General features: G+C 42.7%; 1 protein-coding gene across 2 annotated transcripts in view; it reads left to right on the top strand.

Annotated features, from left to right (window-relative positions):
• Nucleotides 1-15,454, top strand: part of CD96 (CD96 molecule) — a 100,907-nt gene that overhangs the window by 69,777 nt on the left and 15,676 nt on the right. Inside the window, exons 9-10 of one of the 2 annotated variants that reach the window (XM_040224875.1) lie at nt 13,997-14,074; nt 14,594-14,665. In XM_040224875.1, coding sequence (XP_040080809.1) covers nt 13,997-14,074; nt 14,594-14,665 — 150 coding nt within the window. Of the gene's footprint in view, nt 1-2,491; nt 2,814-13,996; nt 14,075-14,593; nt 14,666-15,454 lie in introns of those variants that run through there. The other variant, XM_040224882.1, reaches the window with a different exon arrangement.

The following is a 15,454-nucleotide window of genomic DNA, read 5'->3' as shown; positions in this document are numbered from 1 at the left end:
CTGCACCCAATCCCTCCCAGCATCAGAGTCTTTTCCAATGAGTCAACTCTTCGCATGAGGTGGCCAAAGTACTGGAGTTTCAGCTTTAGCATCATTCCTTCCAAAGAAATCCCAGGGTTGATCTCCTTCAGAATGGACTGGTTAGATCTCCTTGCAGTCCAAGGGGCTCTCAAGAATCTTCTCCAATACCACAGTTCAAAAGCATCAATTCTTCGGTGTTCAGCCTTCTTCATAGTCCAACTCTCACACCTAAACATGACCACTGGAAAAACCATAGCCTTGCCTTTCTCAGTGGGTTACTAAAAGCAACAGAGGAGACTTGGCATGGAAAACAATTAAAGTACCTGGTTCATAGCATCAAAATGTTACATTTTATTGTTAGTTTCCTTAAATCTCTTCGAGGGCTTCCCAGGTGGCTCAGTGATAAAGAATCCACCTGCCAAGCAGATGAGGTTTAGATCCCTGGGTCTGGAAGATCCCCTGGAGAAGGAAATGGCAACCCACTCCAATCTTCTTGCCTGGAAAATCCCATGGACAGTGTAGCCTGGAGGGCTATACAGTCTGTGGGGTCGCAAAAAATTCAGACAGAACTTAGCAACTAAACAATAAATCCTTTTGGGAGCATGATAGGAACACAAAGTAAGAAATAAAGTGCTTGATTAGTTAACCAGTCTGTCTTTGTCTAAAGTGTGTGTGTGTGTGTTTTAATTAAAAAAAAAAAAAATCTAGAATTATGTGTGAGATAGATTTGGATGTCAATGAAGATCACCAAGATCATGTTCTCATGAGTGAAGGAGCAAAATGGGCAGTGAGAAAAGACAGATATCTGTAAAGCTGGCCTGAAAGGTCACATGTTTATTATATTCTCACTACTCTGCTTTCCCCCTCACTCACTGTACTTCACCAAGTTCGGCCTCCTTGCTGTCCCCTCAACATGCCCTGGTCACTCCCACATCAGGGTCTTTTCACCTGTTTCCTCTGCCTAGAAATTCTTCCCCTGAAAATCTACATGGCTTACACATCATCTTCTCCCAATCTTTGTTCAAATGTCACCTCCTCAATGTGGCTTTCCACGACCAACTCATTTCAAATTGTAGTACCCTCTCTCTCACTTCCTGTCCTCTTTCCCTGTTTTATTTTTCTCCTGAGTGTCTTTTCACATCTTATATAATTTACTTGTCTGGCTTTTCCCCACAAGAAAGCAAATCCCATGACTAGATTTTTGGGTCTGATTTGTCTCTGATAAATCTCCATCACCTTGAACAATGATAATGCATGGTCATCAGTAAGTATTGGTAACTCAATAAAGACTGGGGGGAAGGGGGAGTTAAGGGTATTTTCTAAAGTGTGAAGGAGAAAGTGATTAACAAAGGAAGGGTTTTAGAAAGGGAAGAAGGCTCTCTAAAGGAAAAGGACTTGGTCAGGACCTGAAAACGGAGTAGTCTTATGACAGGAAACTAAGAAGTGATGATGAGAGAGAGGAGAGAAGCTGAGGCTACAGAGGTTTCCATTCTGGGTGGTTGTGTATTAGGGACCATGACCAAACACGTCCATGACTAAGCCCTGGTTCTGATAACGCGAGCTGCAACAAGGATCTCTGCACTATAAAGCCACCAGAAAGGAATGAATGTGATCTTTGGTGTCAGACAGGCTTGGGTTCAATTCTTATCTCTGCCACCTACTAGCTCTGTAACCCAGGGAAAGTTATTTCACTTCTCTAATACTGTTTCCGTATATTAAAAAACAAAGTCATATTATCACATAGTTACTAAGAGTATGAAATGTGGAAATGCATAAAGAGCAAGTCTAAAGCTAAGGCTTACACATTCCAGGCCAAGAAGGATACTGTGATCATAAGACGAGTTCAGTAAGCAAAATTAATCTTAAAATAAATCAACACCTTTACTTGTATTTTTCAATTCCTTGAAGAAAGCAATGACCAAATCAATATTCCTTTTTGTTGTAATGATTGCCATTTAATCCTTTATCCTCCACTTACCTCACATCACAACTGCTCACCTGTCTTTTATATGGCACATAGTCACCCATGTTAAATAATTAATTTAAATTGCTTGGAAAATATTTCAGACTTTTCCCAAACTAATTCACCATAAGGCCTCTAGCATTTCCCTGCCCTTACCTCTCTGGCAGTGAGAGGGACAGTCACTGGGAAGATGGCTAGAGTCCAGGTTAAGAGGCTGGGTTTTGCTTTCTAATGTCACAAAAAGCCAACCAAATTGGCTCTTACAGAACATGTTCTGTCTCCTCCATTCAACCCAGAACTGACTAGAGATGACTTCCAACCTAATTGAATTTCTAGTGATAACATAAAGGGTAATTTTTAACCTCAGTGAAAAAACATTTTAAGTTTTAATAGAAATGGGCTTCAAAAGGTTTCAAATCTCATCTAACCTCATGGCAGTTCATGAATTAACATAGCAAGACCTATTTCTATAAAGCGATGTTTTCTTCTAAACCCCTTCTTTCCTAGAAACCAAGGATCATGGTTATGTATCTCTGGACATGTACAAGGTTAAATAACAGTAAATATTCAAACGGAAGAAAAAATAAACAACCAGCAAACAATATCTAGCTATCTAAACAAAGCAAATAACTGTCCGTCATGGGGGTAATACTTGCTGTATTACTTACCTACAAAGTATGTCATAGTATAAGGCCAGCTATTGAATGTTGAAGAGGATTTGCCATGTTGTGAGTGCAAACAGAACCTTGAAACAGAAAAGACAAAAAGCAAGTATGACTTATTCACATGCCAGACTATATAATACGAATCTTTTATTAAGATTTGACTGAAAGAAGTATGAAGACAAGTCTTTTAAAATGCTGTAGTTGATGTCAAGAGATTATCAGATACACATGTCCCCTTAAAGTTACAGAATCTCCAGATCAGGCTCTAGGAAGCGATTGCTTTCAGAAACAGAGTTAAAGTTAAAAGAAAAAACTGAAAAACAAGCAATGCTGGCCACCACCAATGTGCCAGTTTGATCACTGTCCTACTGATGCTGAGGCCATGAGTGTGCATGGTAACAACACTCAGTTCAGTTCGACACACAGAACAAACACTGAAGGCTTGTAAAGGCCCACCCTTGGAACAGAAAGGCACCACCCATTGCTATTACTAAACCACTGCACGTGAGACCATCGCAGGGTCTTTGCACTCGCTGTGTCCTTGGCCTGAAAGCTCCCACAGCTCTTCCCCTGCATCCATTCTCCCTCTACATTCCTAGGGCAGCCTTCCTGAACTCTGACAAGTCCTTCCCTCCTTCAGTGTTCTCATATTTGGATCGATTTATGTGAGTCTCTGGTTAATAGCCGTATCCTCTGTAAACCTAAACTCCAAAGAAACTGATCATTGTGTCCCCAGTGCTGAGCAAAATGCCTGGAAAACAGAGGCTCCCAAATTCTGGGTGAGTAAATGAAAGAACATGGACAGGGAATAGAAAGAGATACCAATGCTGAGCTTGTTAAAGTTGGGTCATGGGGCCAAGGGGCCTTAACCTTGAACCGTTGTGTAAAGCCATCTCTGGATGGCTTCAGCTCTGACTTCTGCATGATAGACAAAGTCCCAGAGTAAAGGGGTCACTCTTTCCATAACCTATGCAATTTGATACAGATCCTTAGGCCAAGATCAGAACAAAATTCAGCTGGAGATAAGTAAGACTGAGATGATCTTGGGCCCCTTCAAGTGATAGGTGCCACTGATCCTTTTGTTCCCAGAAGCGTGTTGCCATGTATTCAGCCTTCAACAAACTCTACAGGCCTGCTCACGAGAGGACGCATAGCGCTGTTGTCTAAACCAGGCGAGAGACACAGTGAAGCGAGGATCAAGGCAGCATGCATGCCTTGGCAGTGTTCCTCTTTTCAGTGGTCCACGAACACTTGTTAGATGGAATCGAATGAATTCTTCCCCTGCAGTAATCTGCGGTAAGCAAGGATTTATGTCACATTATTTTTTGACCTCCAGAAAAGAACATTTAATTAGTCGTTTTAATACAAATGAAATTCCCAGTTATCATACCCAGTGACTCCTGCCAGAATTAAATCATATGTTACCAATCACTGCCAGCACCCAGTGTGGGCAATCAGAAAATGTCTGTTCATTGTAAGTAAGAAGTATTTTCAGAGATGGCTGGCAGCTGCTTATTAGCCTGAGATTTCTAGATGATGGTGATGAAAAAGAAGTGAAAGTCGCTCAGTCGTGTTGGACTCTTTGCAACCCCATGGCCTATGCAATCCATGGAATTCTCCAGGCCAGAATACTGGAGTAGGTAGCCTTTCCCTTCTCCAGGGGATCTTTCCAACCCAGGGATCAAACCCAGGTCTCCCAGATTGCAGGTGGATTCTTTACCAGCTAAGCAACAAAGGAAGCCCTCACAAAAAAATACAAGGTTCTCTGATTATTGCTTCCTCGTTCTTTTTCTTCATCACCATTACTATTGTTATTGTCACGCGAGTGTATGTTTTTTTTATTTTTATGGGTGGACTTCCTTAGAGGTGAGTCTTTTTGAAGCTTATCCTACCCAGAACTGTTGCAACCTGAGAGCCAGGCGTCCCCGGATCAGGGTGCAGATCCCCAGGCAGGCTGAGGCGTGACAACCTTTCAAGGACCAGGTCCCTAGGCAGGTCAAGGCGTGATGACCTCCTGGGACCCCTGGACTGGAGTTGGGTGTCCCCAAGATCTCCAGTATGACCAGTACTGGGTAGGATTGGGGGTTGGATATTATAGAGTATTTCCCTCCCGAGGCCAGCAATTTTCTGGTTGTATTTCCAGAAGATTGTAAAGGCAACCTTGTGGGTCTGGATGGGGCTCAGGAAAAGAGCATGAAACAAGAGGGAAGGGGGCAGAGCACAACCTTTGAAAGAATGACATAGCACAAGGGTATAATGTAAACCAATTAAAATCAATTGGGTCCAAGATGACAAGTCAAATTCAAGTAAACCTTAATCCCCAATCTAGAAGCCAACAGACACACCCACAGAGGTGGCAGGACAGCTCCAAGGCACTGTGAAAAAGATGAAGGAGTGGGTGGTTCCCCAATAGCTGGGATGACCTCACTCGTTAGCATATGAATTCACCCTGCTCGCAAAACCTAGCCAGGCCGCATTCCACGGCCAGTACCCTGTAAAGTGCAGCACTTTTTTTTGAATTTTAACCAGTCTACCTCTTTGACTCTCAATGAATTTTTGTAATGAGACCTCAGAGTCTGAGCTTTAATAGTTTTGGCCGGGCTTGAGACCCCGGAGAGAGCTGAAGGACAGGAGGAAAAAGCAGTGGGAAAAACGTGCCAAGGAATCCCCTTCATAGCCCGCTGGAAAATTTGCTAAATATATGACCGGTGCTCACCGTTTCTTTGGTCTGATCCTTGGCACAGAAGAGAAAGGACAGAAGAACCCCACCGGCTTGTGTAAGAGCTACTGGGGCTCAGCAGATAGCGCCTTTGGGAGATGCTGAGAAGTAGGCTCTCCAGGGTCCCTCAGTTGTGCCCCCTGCCGCCTGCCTGTTCGCGGGAGGTTCAAGGAAATGAGGAATGAGAGATTGTAAAGGGATTAAGATTTCGTTAGGCATGTCCCTCCAGCCAGAGGAGCGAGGACCTCTTACCTTAACTGGAGGTCTTCTGAGATCTGAGAGTGGGCCGCGCGGGCTTTCCGCTGTCCCGGTTTCCGGCACGATGGGCCTTCCCCTGCGCTGGATTTTCTTCGCGTTCCGCCTCCACCGCGGGAGCTTCGTTGAGCTGGGCTCCGGCTGTGCTTGGCCTCTTCCACGGGGAGGTTGTTTCAGCCAGGTTATATCCAAGTCACGGCACCATAGGTGTCACGCGAGTGTGTGTGTTTCGATTCTTTGTCTCGTCACAACAAAGACTTGGAGTGACGGACATTAAAGCCCCCTCGGCGTGTCACAGCTCTCAGGTCTTGGATAGACCATGTTATAGCTCTTAGACAAATCAGTGTTATACCTCAGTGTTACAGCTCTATTTTATCTAGAAGATAGCAGGAAAATCCATCTTCGAGGCTTGAAGGCACGTCGATCTAAAGAGATGAGGAGAAGAGCGCGGGAGAGAGAAAAAGCTGGCTTTGGCTCTTCTATTTATATGTTTATCTCTCCCTGGGCCTGCCCTATGTAAATTGGGTCAGCCAGGAGTGTTGTTTGTTTTACCTGAGGTCCTCACTCCGGTCCTCAGACCTTTTTTTTGTTTTATTTTCGCGGGCTTTTCCCTTGCTTGTCTTGTAGCCACCGCCATTTTGGACTCCTTTTCCCTGTTTTACCTACCTAACATTATGATCGTATCACCAATGTTTAAGCCATTTCTTTCTGCCTCCACTTACTAAGTGACTTGGTGAATACTGTGAAGGTCAGCTCTCAGAATGAGAGCAAGAGAATGAGGGAGGGAGGAAGAGTGGATACATGAATGAATAAAAAATGCTGGTCCCTGGGAGGGGAGATAAGAGACTGCTGACTGACAACGAAAGCCATGTATTCTCCCATGCAAGGAACAGAGTCCCAGGGTAAAGGGATCATTCTTTTCTCATCCTTCTGAGAATTGTCTAAAACATGGATAGTCTTTCTTGTTTTTCCTTTCCCCTCCCCATTTCCTCTTTCACCTTTTCTTCCTATAGTGATTAGGAGGAGCAGAAGCACATCGTATCTTTCAGTATTCCACAGTATCCAATGATTACTTATAGCTAGTTATTTACTTCTCTGTATTTTTTACCTTGTTTTGTATGGTTATGAAAAAAAAAAAAAAGTCTGTTTCTAAGTTGCATCTGACTTTTTGTGACCCTATGGACTATAGCACGCCAGGCTCCTCTGCCCATGGGATTTCCCAGGCAAGAATACTGGAGCGGGTTGTCATTTCCTTCTCTAGTGGCTCTTCCCTAAACCCGGGTCTCCTGCATTGGCAGGCAGATTCTTTATCACTGAGCCACCAAGGAAAACACATAATCACATAAAATTTTTAAAAATAGATAACTGAAGAAATTACTGCAAAGAGGGACAAAGATAAAGCCATCTTGATGAGAGAGAAATTCAAATTCACTCTTTGATCCATAGGTTCATGAAATCATAATGAACCAGTTGTGGAGCCATGAAATTAAAAGACGCTTGCTCCTTGGAAGAAAAGCTGTGACAAACCTAGACAGCGTATTAAAAAGTAGAGACATCACTTTGCCAACAAAGTTTTGCATAGTCACAGCTATGGCTTTACAGTAGTCATGTATGTGAAGGACCTAAGCTACTCCATTTTGTTAACAGAAAAACTCCATTTTGTAAGGTTCCAAGAAAAGAGCCTCTGAAAATCCAAGAGCCTTTGGAAATCCCCTGACCTCACCCCACCACCCTTGAGCCAATCAGACCCCAGACCAAAATCTCCTGACTTAACGTAGTCTACCTAGGTAATGGGAACCAATCAAAACCCGGGGCCAGCCCAAGAAAATAAAAACCAATCAGAAACCAACACCTAACCCTTCCACAGAAGGTAACCAATTAGATGTCTCCCAACTCGGAAACTCCTGTTTTTCAAATTTCTCACGCGAGAATACCCTATATAAGCAATGTAACCCAGAACTCGGGGCTCCTCCCTATAGCCGCTGCATCGGTATTGGTGGGAGCCCCAGCTCGAGCTTGGTAATAAAAACTCTCTTGCTTTTGCATCAGATATCGGCTCCCTGGTGGTCACTGGGAGATTTCACGACTTGGGCACAACATATGGATATGAGAGTTGGACCATAAAGAAAGCTGAGTACTAAAGAATTGATGCTTTTGAACTGTGTTGTTGGAGAAACTCTTGAGAGTCCCATGGACTGCAAGGAGATCAAACCAGTCAGTCCTAAAGGAAATGAACCCTGACTATTCATTGAAAGGACTGATGCTGAAGCTGAAACTCTAATACTTTGGCCACCTGATGCCAAGAGCTGACTCATTTGAAAAGACCCTGATGCTGGGGAAAATTGAAGGAAGGAGGAGAAGGGGACGACAGAGGATGATATGGTTGGATAGCATCACCGAGTCAATGGACATGACTTTGAGTAAGCTCTGGAAGTTGGTGATGGACAGGAAAGCCTGACGTGCTGCCATCCGTGAGGTTACAGATTCGCACACAACTCAGGTGACTGAACAAGTTGTGGAGGAGACGCATAGCTGCTCTTCATGCAGAGACCTCCTGATAAGTCCACTAGAAGGTGCAGTGGAGCACAGTCAGCAGAAGCCTCATGGGGAGTGAAGAGTGATTGACCTCCCCAGCAACCTTGTCAGAATGGGCCAGTGGGTGAATGCCAGTGCTCAGTTCCCTATGTGTCCAGAAATGGGATCCCAATACTCAGTTTGAGACAGTCTGAGCTTACTCTGCAAATACTTCATGTATCCTGTAAGCAGCCTTTTGGTGTGTTTTTTTCCTATCACTTGATGAGTGGTGGAAGGCAATGAGGTAGAAGTTACAATGACTGCACAGGTATGTGAACCACTAGAGGCTCAGTGAGGTGAAAGAGGAGCGTTGCAGGTGACTTTGCCAGGAGAAATGACTACTCCATCATAGAACTAGTGCCCAGTAGGCTGCCGTTCTCTTCTCCCCGGACAGGTAGCCGTTTTCTGGTACAGCCTTTTGGAATGTAGTTCTTGACTGGAGCCAGCCTAGGGAAGGAAGGATTGGTTACCTCACATCAGCCCTCTTCTAGAAGGACTGGGGAAATGGGAGCAATGGTAGAACTCATCAGGAGATTCAAGTCATCTATTGTTACGATATGCTTGTTTTCAACACCTGAGCTAAACTGCAGATGAGCTATTGTATAGCTTCTAAGATTACTTTTTAGCCCTTACCTCATGCCAGGCATACTTCTAAGTACTTTATACACTCACCCTCTAGAAAAGTACTGTTATTTTACATGTGAGGAATTTGAGAGAGAGAGAAAGGTCAATAGATTCTACCAAGATCACACATCTAACTTTGAACTAAGACAGGCTTCAGTTCATGATATCTGGTTCTGGAATTGATGCTTTCAATAGCTAAACTACAAATCTCCAAATGATTTGCAAAACTGTCTTGTAGACTCTGGATGCAGTATGATGTGTCTAATGCAATGGCTTCCTAGCAGTTAAGAGCCAGAAGGAGATCTGTTTTCTTGGCAGCATTTGACTGCACTGACCCAACATCTGGCACACAGCCTTCCCTCACAAATATTTGCTGAGTTGGGCTGACTGGCCCTGCTCTTGGAAACCCTCCGTCACCTTGGCCTCTCTAATAACATAGCCCCTGACTTTGTTGCTGCCTCCCTGGCTCCTCCTTCTCAATCTCCTTTTCTCCTGCCAGTATGTCACATGAAAGTTTTCCCCATCATTCCATCCTAGGCTCTGTCTTCTCCCAGGACCCATCCTCCTTGGAGCTCTCAGTTACTCCAATTACTGTCTACACACTGAATGTCTCACAAATATTCATTTGCAACCTAATTTTACTCCTAAGATTCAGACTCATATGACCAGCCCTCTGCTGGAAGTTGATATCTTGTATGCAGTCAAAATCAATCTGTCCAAATTTTATTTCATTTTTGTACCTCTGGGCCTTCCAAGGATATTTTTTTCTGTTTATTTTCTCAGATAACGACACCTTGATCCAAACACCTACCCAAACTGGAAAACTGGGAGTTATTCTGACTTCTCTCTTTTATTTATTTCCTACATTCAGCTATGTACCAACCCTGTTGGGCCCACACTTGAAAGATTCCCACATCTTTTCTTCCCTACAGCCTTCACCCTATAGTTCAGGCCACCCGTCACTCTCCCTGGAGCATAGCACCTTGTAAGGACCAGCTGGATAGTATTCCTCTGTGGAATTTTAAGGATGTAACTTCTTACTTCATCCTCATCTCTTTACTGCTCACAGAGTGCCTTCAACATTCTCACCAGACCTCAGTTGTCTTCCACACTGAACGTTCTGCTCCTTGATTGCTCTCTTTCTCTGATGTGTCTTCCTAATTCTTGCCATTCTTCAAGCCTAGTTGTTAAGTCACTTCCTCCAGAAAACCTTCCCTGAGCTCCTGTGCCTTGGTTATGTGTTCCTCCTCTGGAATCTCACAGCACCGTGTCTTTTCTCCACCATAGTACTTCCCGTCTTACACTGCAGTTCTGTGTGCACTCTTTATGAGGGAAAGGAAACCACCTGCGATAACAACAAATTCCTAAATTTCATTTCTTCATTTATACTTGATATAAATGTATTTTTCCTAACAGAGTCAATATAAGGCCAAGCTAGTAGCTGAGTGCTCTGCATAGTTATTTGACACCCCAGGCTTCCAGCTTTGTCACATGTAATGCTGACTTCGAAATCACTCAGCATCATAGCATCTGGATAGCACATGAAGAAAGATCATGGAGGACCATGTGTGGGATGTTTTTATATGACAAGCTTTGAAGCAATAGCCATCACTCCTACTCACAGTCCATTGCCTGGGACTTGGCCACCACATCTAACTGCACAGGAGGCTGGGAAGTCTAGTTTCTCTGTGCCAGAAAGAAGAGGACTGGGTTTGGTGCTCAACCAGTAATCTGCCACAGTGACATTTATTCTCACTAAATTATATACTCCATGAGGGCAGGGGCAAAAATTCTCTTTTCTGTACTTTATCCTCAATGCTAGCACACAGTGGGAACTCGCCAAGTATTTGTTGAATAAACGAAACTGTGTATGTCCTGTCTTTAAAAGACTTTTTCTGCCCATCCTGATGCTGGCTGCACATTTTTTCCCTCAAATAGCATCATCTGAAGCAGCATCTAACATGTCTGACTGATTCGTGGAGCTGGGGTATAGTATGTCTTTGGTGTTCATTGGTAGGCTGTGTTGCAAAATGATGCTTGTTGATCACCTTCTGTGACCTACAACTGGTGCTAATGGTAAAGAAATCATCTGTCAATGTAGGAGACATAGGAGACGCAGGTTCAATTCCTGAGTCAGGAAGATCCCCTGGAGAAGGATATGACAACCACCTCCAGTATTCTTACTTGGAGAATCCCATAGACCGAGGAGCCTGACGGGCTACAGTCCATAGGTTGCACAGAGTCAGGCACGACTGGAGTGACTTCACACACACACACACACACACACACACACAAGCCACGATGCCAATTTATTTATTTATCTTATATATACTTCTTTCAGAGATTCAGTCACCCTTGTTTTCTATTTAAGGTATGCCCTTTCCAGGAACTGAGATACCTGGAAAGTTGCCAGGCTATTCACTACTAATTAAAGCTTGAGGGTGAAAGAATATATTGGCTGCCATACTTTAAAGATATTATTGAGAATATTGTGCACATTTTACAGTACTCTTTTTATAGAAACTAGGGAGAAAATTCTTTCTAACCATAATAAAAAGAATAGTGGTAATTTTCTTAAAAATTGACTTTTTTATTGTATAATGTTCATCAGTGGTGTAACAAATGCTCTTTATTTCTTAACATTGTTACTAGAACATTCTGACCAAATGTGCAGTTTATATCTAACAGAATATTACATCGAGAAATACATTATGTAATATCCCCAGCTTGGTTTTAACAACACTCAACATTCTTTATCTAATTTTATTTTTCCTACCTTTATTTTCCCTTTCTATCCACTGCTTTTATCTTCTTGCATTTGCATATTTATGTAAGCCACCATGAACATATTTTGGAGCAAAGGAGAAATACATAGAAATAAAATCTATTAAACATTTGTCTTCCCAAGAAACATAACATGTTTCAGTGGCTATTCAGTTCAGTTCAGTTGCTCAGTCGTGTCCGACTCTTTGTGACCCCATGAATCGCAGCATGCCAGGCCTCCCTGTCCATCACCAACACCCGGAGTTCACTCATGTCTATCAAGTCAGTGATGCCATCCAGCCATCTCATCCTCTGCCGTCCCCTTCTCCTCCTGCCCCCAATCCCTCCCAGCATCAGAGTCTTTTCCAATGAGTCAACTCTTCGCATGAGGTGGCCAGAGTACTGGAGTTTCAGCTTTAGCATCATTCCTTCCAAAGAAATCTCGGGGCTGATCTCCTTCAGAATGGACTGATTGGATCTCCTTGCAGTCCAAGGGACTCTCAAGAGTCTTCTCCAACACCACAGTTCAAAAGCATCAATTCTTTGGTGCTCAGCCTTCTTCACAGTCCAACTTTCACATCCATACATGACCACTGGAAAAACCATAGCCTTGACTAGACGGACCTTAGTTGGCAAAGTAATGTTATCTAGGTTGATCATAACTTTTCTTGCAAGGAGTAAGCATCTTTTAATTTCATGGCTGCAGTCACCATCTGCAGTGATTTTGGAGCCTAAGAAAATAAAGTCTGACACTGTTTCCACTGTTTCTCTATCTATTTCCCATGGAATGATGGGACCGAATGCCATGATCTTCGTTTTCTGAATGTTGAGCTTTAAGCCAACTTTTTCACTCTCTTCTTTCACTTTCATCAAGAGGCTTTTTAGTTCCTCTTCACTTTCTGCCATAAGGGTGGTGTCATCTGCATATCTGAGGTGATTGATATTTCTCCCGGCAATCTTGATTCCAGCTTGTGTTTCTTCCAGTCCAGTGTTTCTCATGATGTACTCTGCATATAATTTAAATAAGCAGGGTGACAATATACAGCCTTGACGTACTCCTTTTCCTATTTGGAACCAGTCTGTTATTCCATGTCCAGTTCTAACTGTTGCTTCCTGGCCTGCATACAGATTTCTCAAGAGGCAGGTCGGGTGGTCTGGTATTCCCATCTCTCTCAGAATTTTCCACAGTTTATTGTGAACCACATAGTCAAAGGCTTTGGCATAGTCAATAAAGCAGAAATAGATGTTTTTCTGGAACTCTCTTGCTTTTTCCATGATCCAGCGGATGTTGGCAATTTGATCTCTGGTTCCTCTGCCTTTTCTAAAACCAGCTTGAACATCAGGAAGTTCACGGTTCTCGTATTGCTGAAGCCTGGCTTGGAGAATTTTGAGCATTACTTTACTAGCATGTGAGATGAGTGCAATTGTGTGGTAGTTTGAGCATTCTTTGGCATTGCCTTTCTTTGGGATTGGAATGTAAACTGACCTTTTCCAGTCCTGTGGCCACTGCTGAGTTTTCCAAATCAGTGGCTATAGTTGAGTATTTTTGTATTTCAATCTATCTTGCTTTATCTCTAGAGGTATTTTCAAATGAATATGAATTAGTCTTTCATTTTGGGGGGAAAGGAAGAAGGAGGAAAATGGGAAATTATGGCTTATGAAGATGAAGATGATTTAGAAAGCTAAGAATTAAAGTAAATGTTAAACCATATTTCATATGTGAAAATATTATATATAATTGTGAAAATTCACTACAAGTTAAATTCCATAAGGGTGAAGATCTTGTCTTCATTGTTCAAACTGCATGTTGAATCATGGAGTGTCACATAGTAGACACTAAAATAATATATTTTGAAAGTGTGAATGTAATACACTTGCACTAAGGAGAACTGGGTTAATGTAAAATAAATAATGTTGAGATTGGGTGTGCAACCACAAGCATAGAACTTTTGGACTCTGTTTTATAATTTATAAAATGAAGCCATCAGACTATGTATGCACTAAGATTCTTTCCAAATCCAATACTCCATGTTCTATATGTCACCTTTGTTAAGTATGCTGCTGCTGCTGCTGCTAAGTTGCTTCAGTCGTGTCCGACTCTGTGCGACCCCGTAGACGGCAGCCCACCAGGCTCCCCTGTCCCTGGGATTCTCCAGGCAAGAACACTGGAGTGGGTCACCATTTCCTTCTCCAATGCATGAAAGTGAAAAGTGAAAGGGAAGTCGCTCAGTCGTGTCCAACTCTTAGCGACCCCATGGACTGCAGCCTACAGGCTCCTCCGTTCATGGGATTTTCCAGGCAAGAGCACTGGAGTGGGGTGCCACTGCCTTCTCTGTTGTTAACTATAGTGGCACATTTAAACATATGAAAGTAAATTCTTATGACAGTTTGGAAATTTTGTTTTCAAAATAGGTTATCGAACTCCATCATCAACAGCCCATGTAGATGTGAGCACATCAACTTCAAACGTCACCCCTCCAAGTGTTCAAAGTGAGTAGCAAGACTCCTCATGTGACTCCAAAGAGACAATACAACCACAAGTTTTATTGCAGCTATAATATTATTAAGGTTTGGGGAAAAACTGTATTTTTCATTTTATTTGATATTTTGGTTTTGAGTTACTCTGTGGCAAATTGTAATCCCGCGACTATATATTGATGTGTCAATTACTATAATCTTAAAAATATCGATTGGTGACTTGTTATTCTATTGTACCTGTCATTTGTCATGGGATTTTTAGAGTAATATTAAAGTAATTTTGAGAGTACTCCCAGTGATCTGACTTGGTGACAAGAAGAGAAAAAAAAAGAAAATATCTGCTTTCTTTGGGCATTAAAATAAACTTCAGACTTTAGCTTAACACAAGCCAGCTAGTGTTCTCTGTGTCAGGAAGCATATTTTCAATTTCAGACTTCCCCAAAGTCATACAGACTAAAAATTCAGCACATCAAAGTAAAATTAAATTACAACTTTATCAGAAAATAGAATTCTGAAATTTTTGTCTTTCAGCCAGTAATTCCGATGTGCCTACCCAAGGCTTCAATTACTCCTGGACCTCCAGTGGGAAAGATGCCAAACACTGTAAGTGAAATGTGAGTCCCCTGGAGTCCTCCAGGCCTCACTCATTTATCCAAGACATATACTGAACAACCACTGTGTGCTTTGTTTATGATCGTATTAACAAACATTTACAAGGTATCGACCATGTTTAAAGCATTGTTGTGGTTGCTGGGGATACCTGTAAGCTAAGTTCCACAATCGGGTGGACGAGAGACAGACAAATAATGAAAAATGATATGGAGAAAACAAAGCAGAGAAGGGAGACAGCGAGAACCAAGAGTGAGAGGCAGTGCCCTTCTAAATAGGGTGGTCTTGGAAGGCCTTCCTGAGGAAAGTGACATCTGAATAAAGTGGAGAAGAAAAAGCAAACCATGAGTAGATCTGGGGAAGAGAGAACTCGCTAGAATGTGCATATCACTAGAAAAAGGAAAAAAAGGAAGCTCAACGTGAGGCGCAGAAATAGTTTGTTACTTGCCATGTGACCAAGTAGCAGCAGGGTCTGTTGATGCTGCTTTAGCAGGTATTGACAGGGTCTAAAAAGGAAATACACTGCTTGTTAGTGGTCAAAACAAAGATGAGTATGGCCTTAAGTGGCAAAGAACGTGGCTGAAGCAAAGAGAAGTGGAGCCCCTGGGTACCACAGGTTCAGGACTCTGAATTTAGCTCCTGGGCCCTTTGCCACAGGTAAATGTGCATGTGCCTTTTAAAAAGCATTTAAATTGTGCACTGAAAACCTCCAAACATCTTTCATACCCACCGACTCAGTCATCTCACTGATGGGAACTTGTCCTTAGGAAATAAATCAAAGAG

The sequence above is a fragment of the Oryx dammah genome, unplaced genomic scaffold, assembly GCF_014754425.2.
Source record: "Oryx dammah isolate SB20612 unplaced genomic scaffold, SCBI_Odam_1.1 HiC_scaffold_2, whole genome shotgun sequence".
Classification (NCBI taxonomy): Eukaryota; Metazoa; Chordata; class Mammalia; order Artiodactyla; family Bovidae; genus Oryx; species Oryx dammah.
The sequence above is the reverse complement of the archived record's forward strand: the minus strand, read 5'-3'. Positions and strand labels throughout refer to the sequence as shown.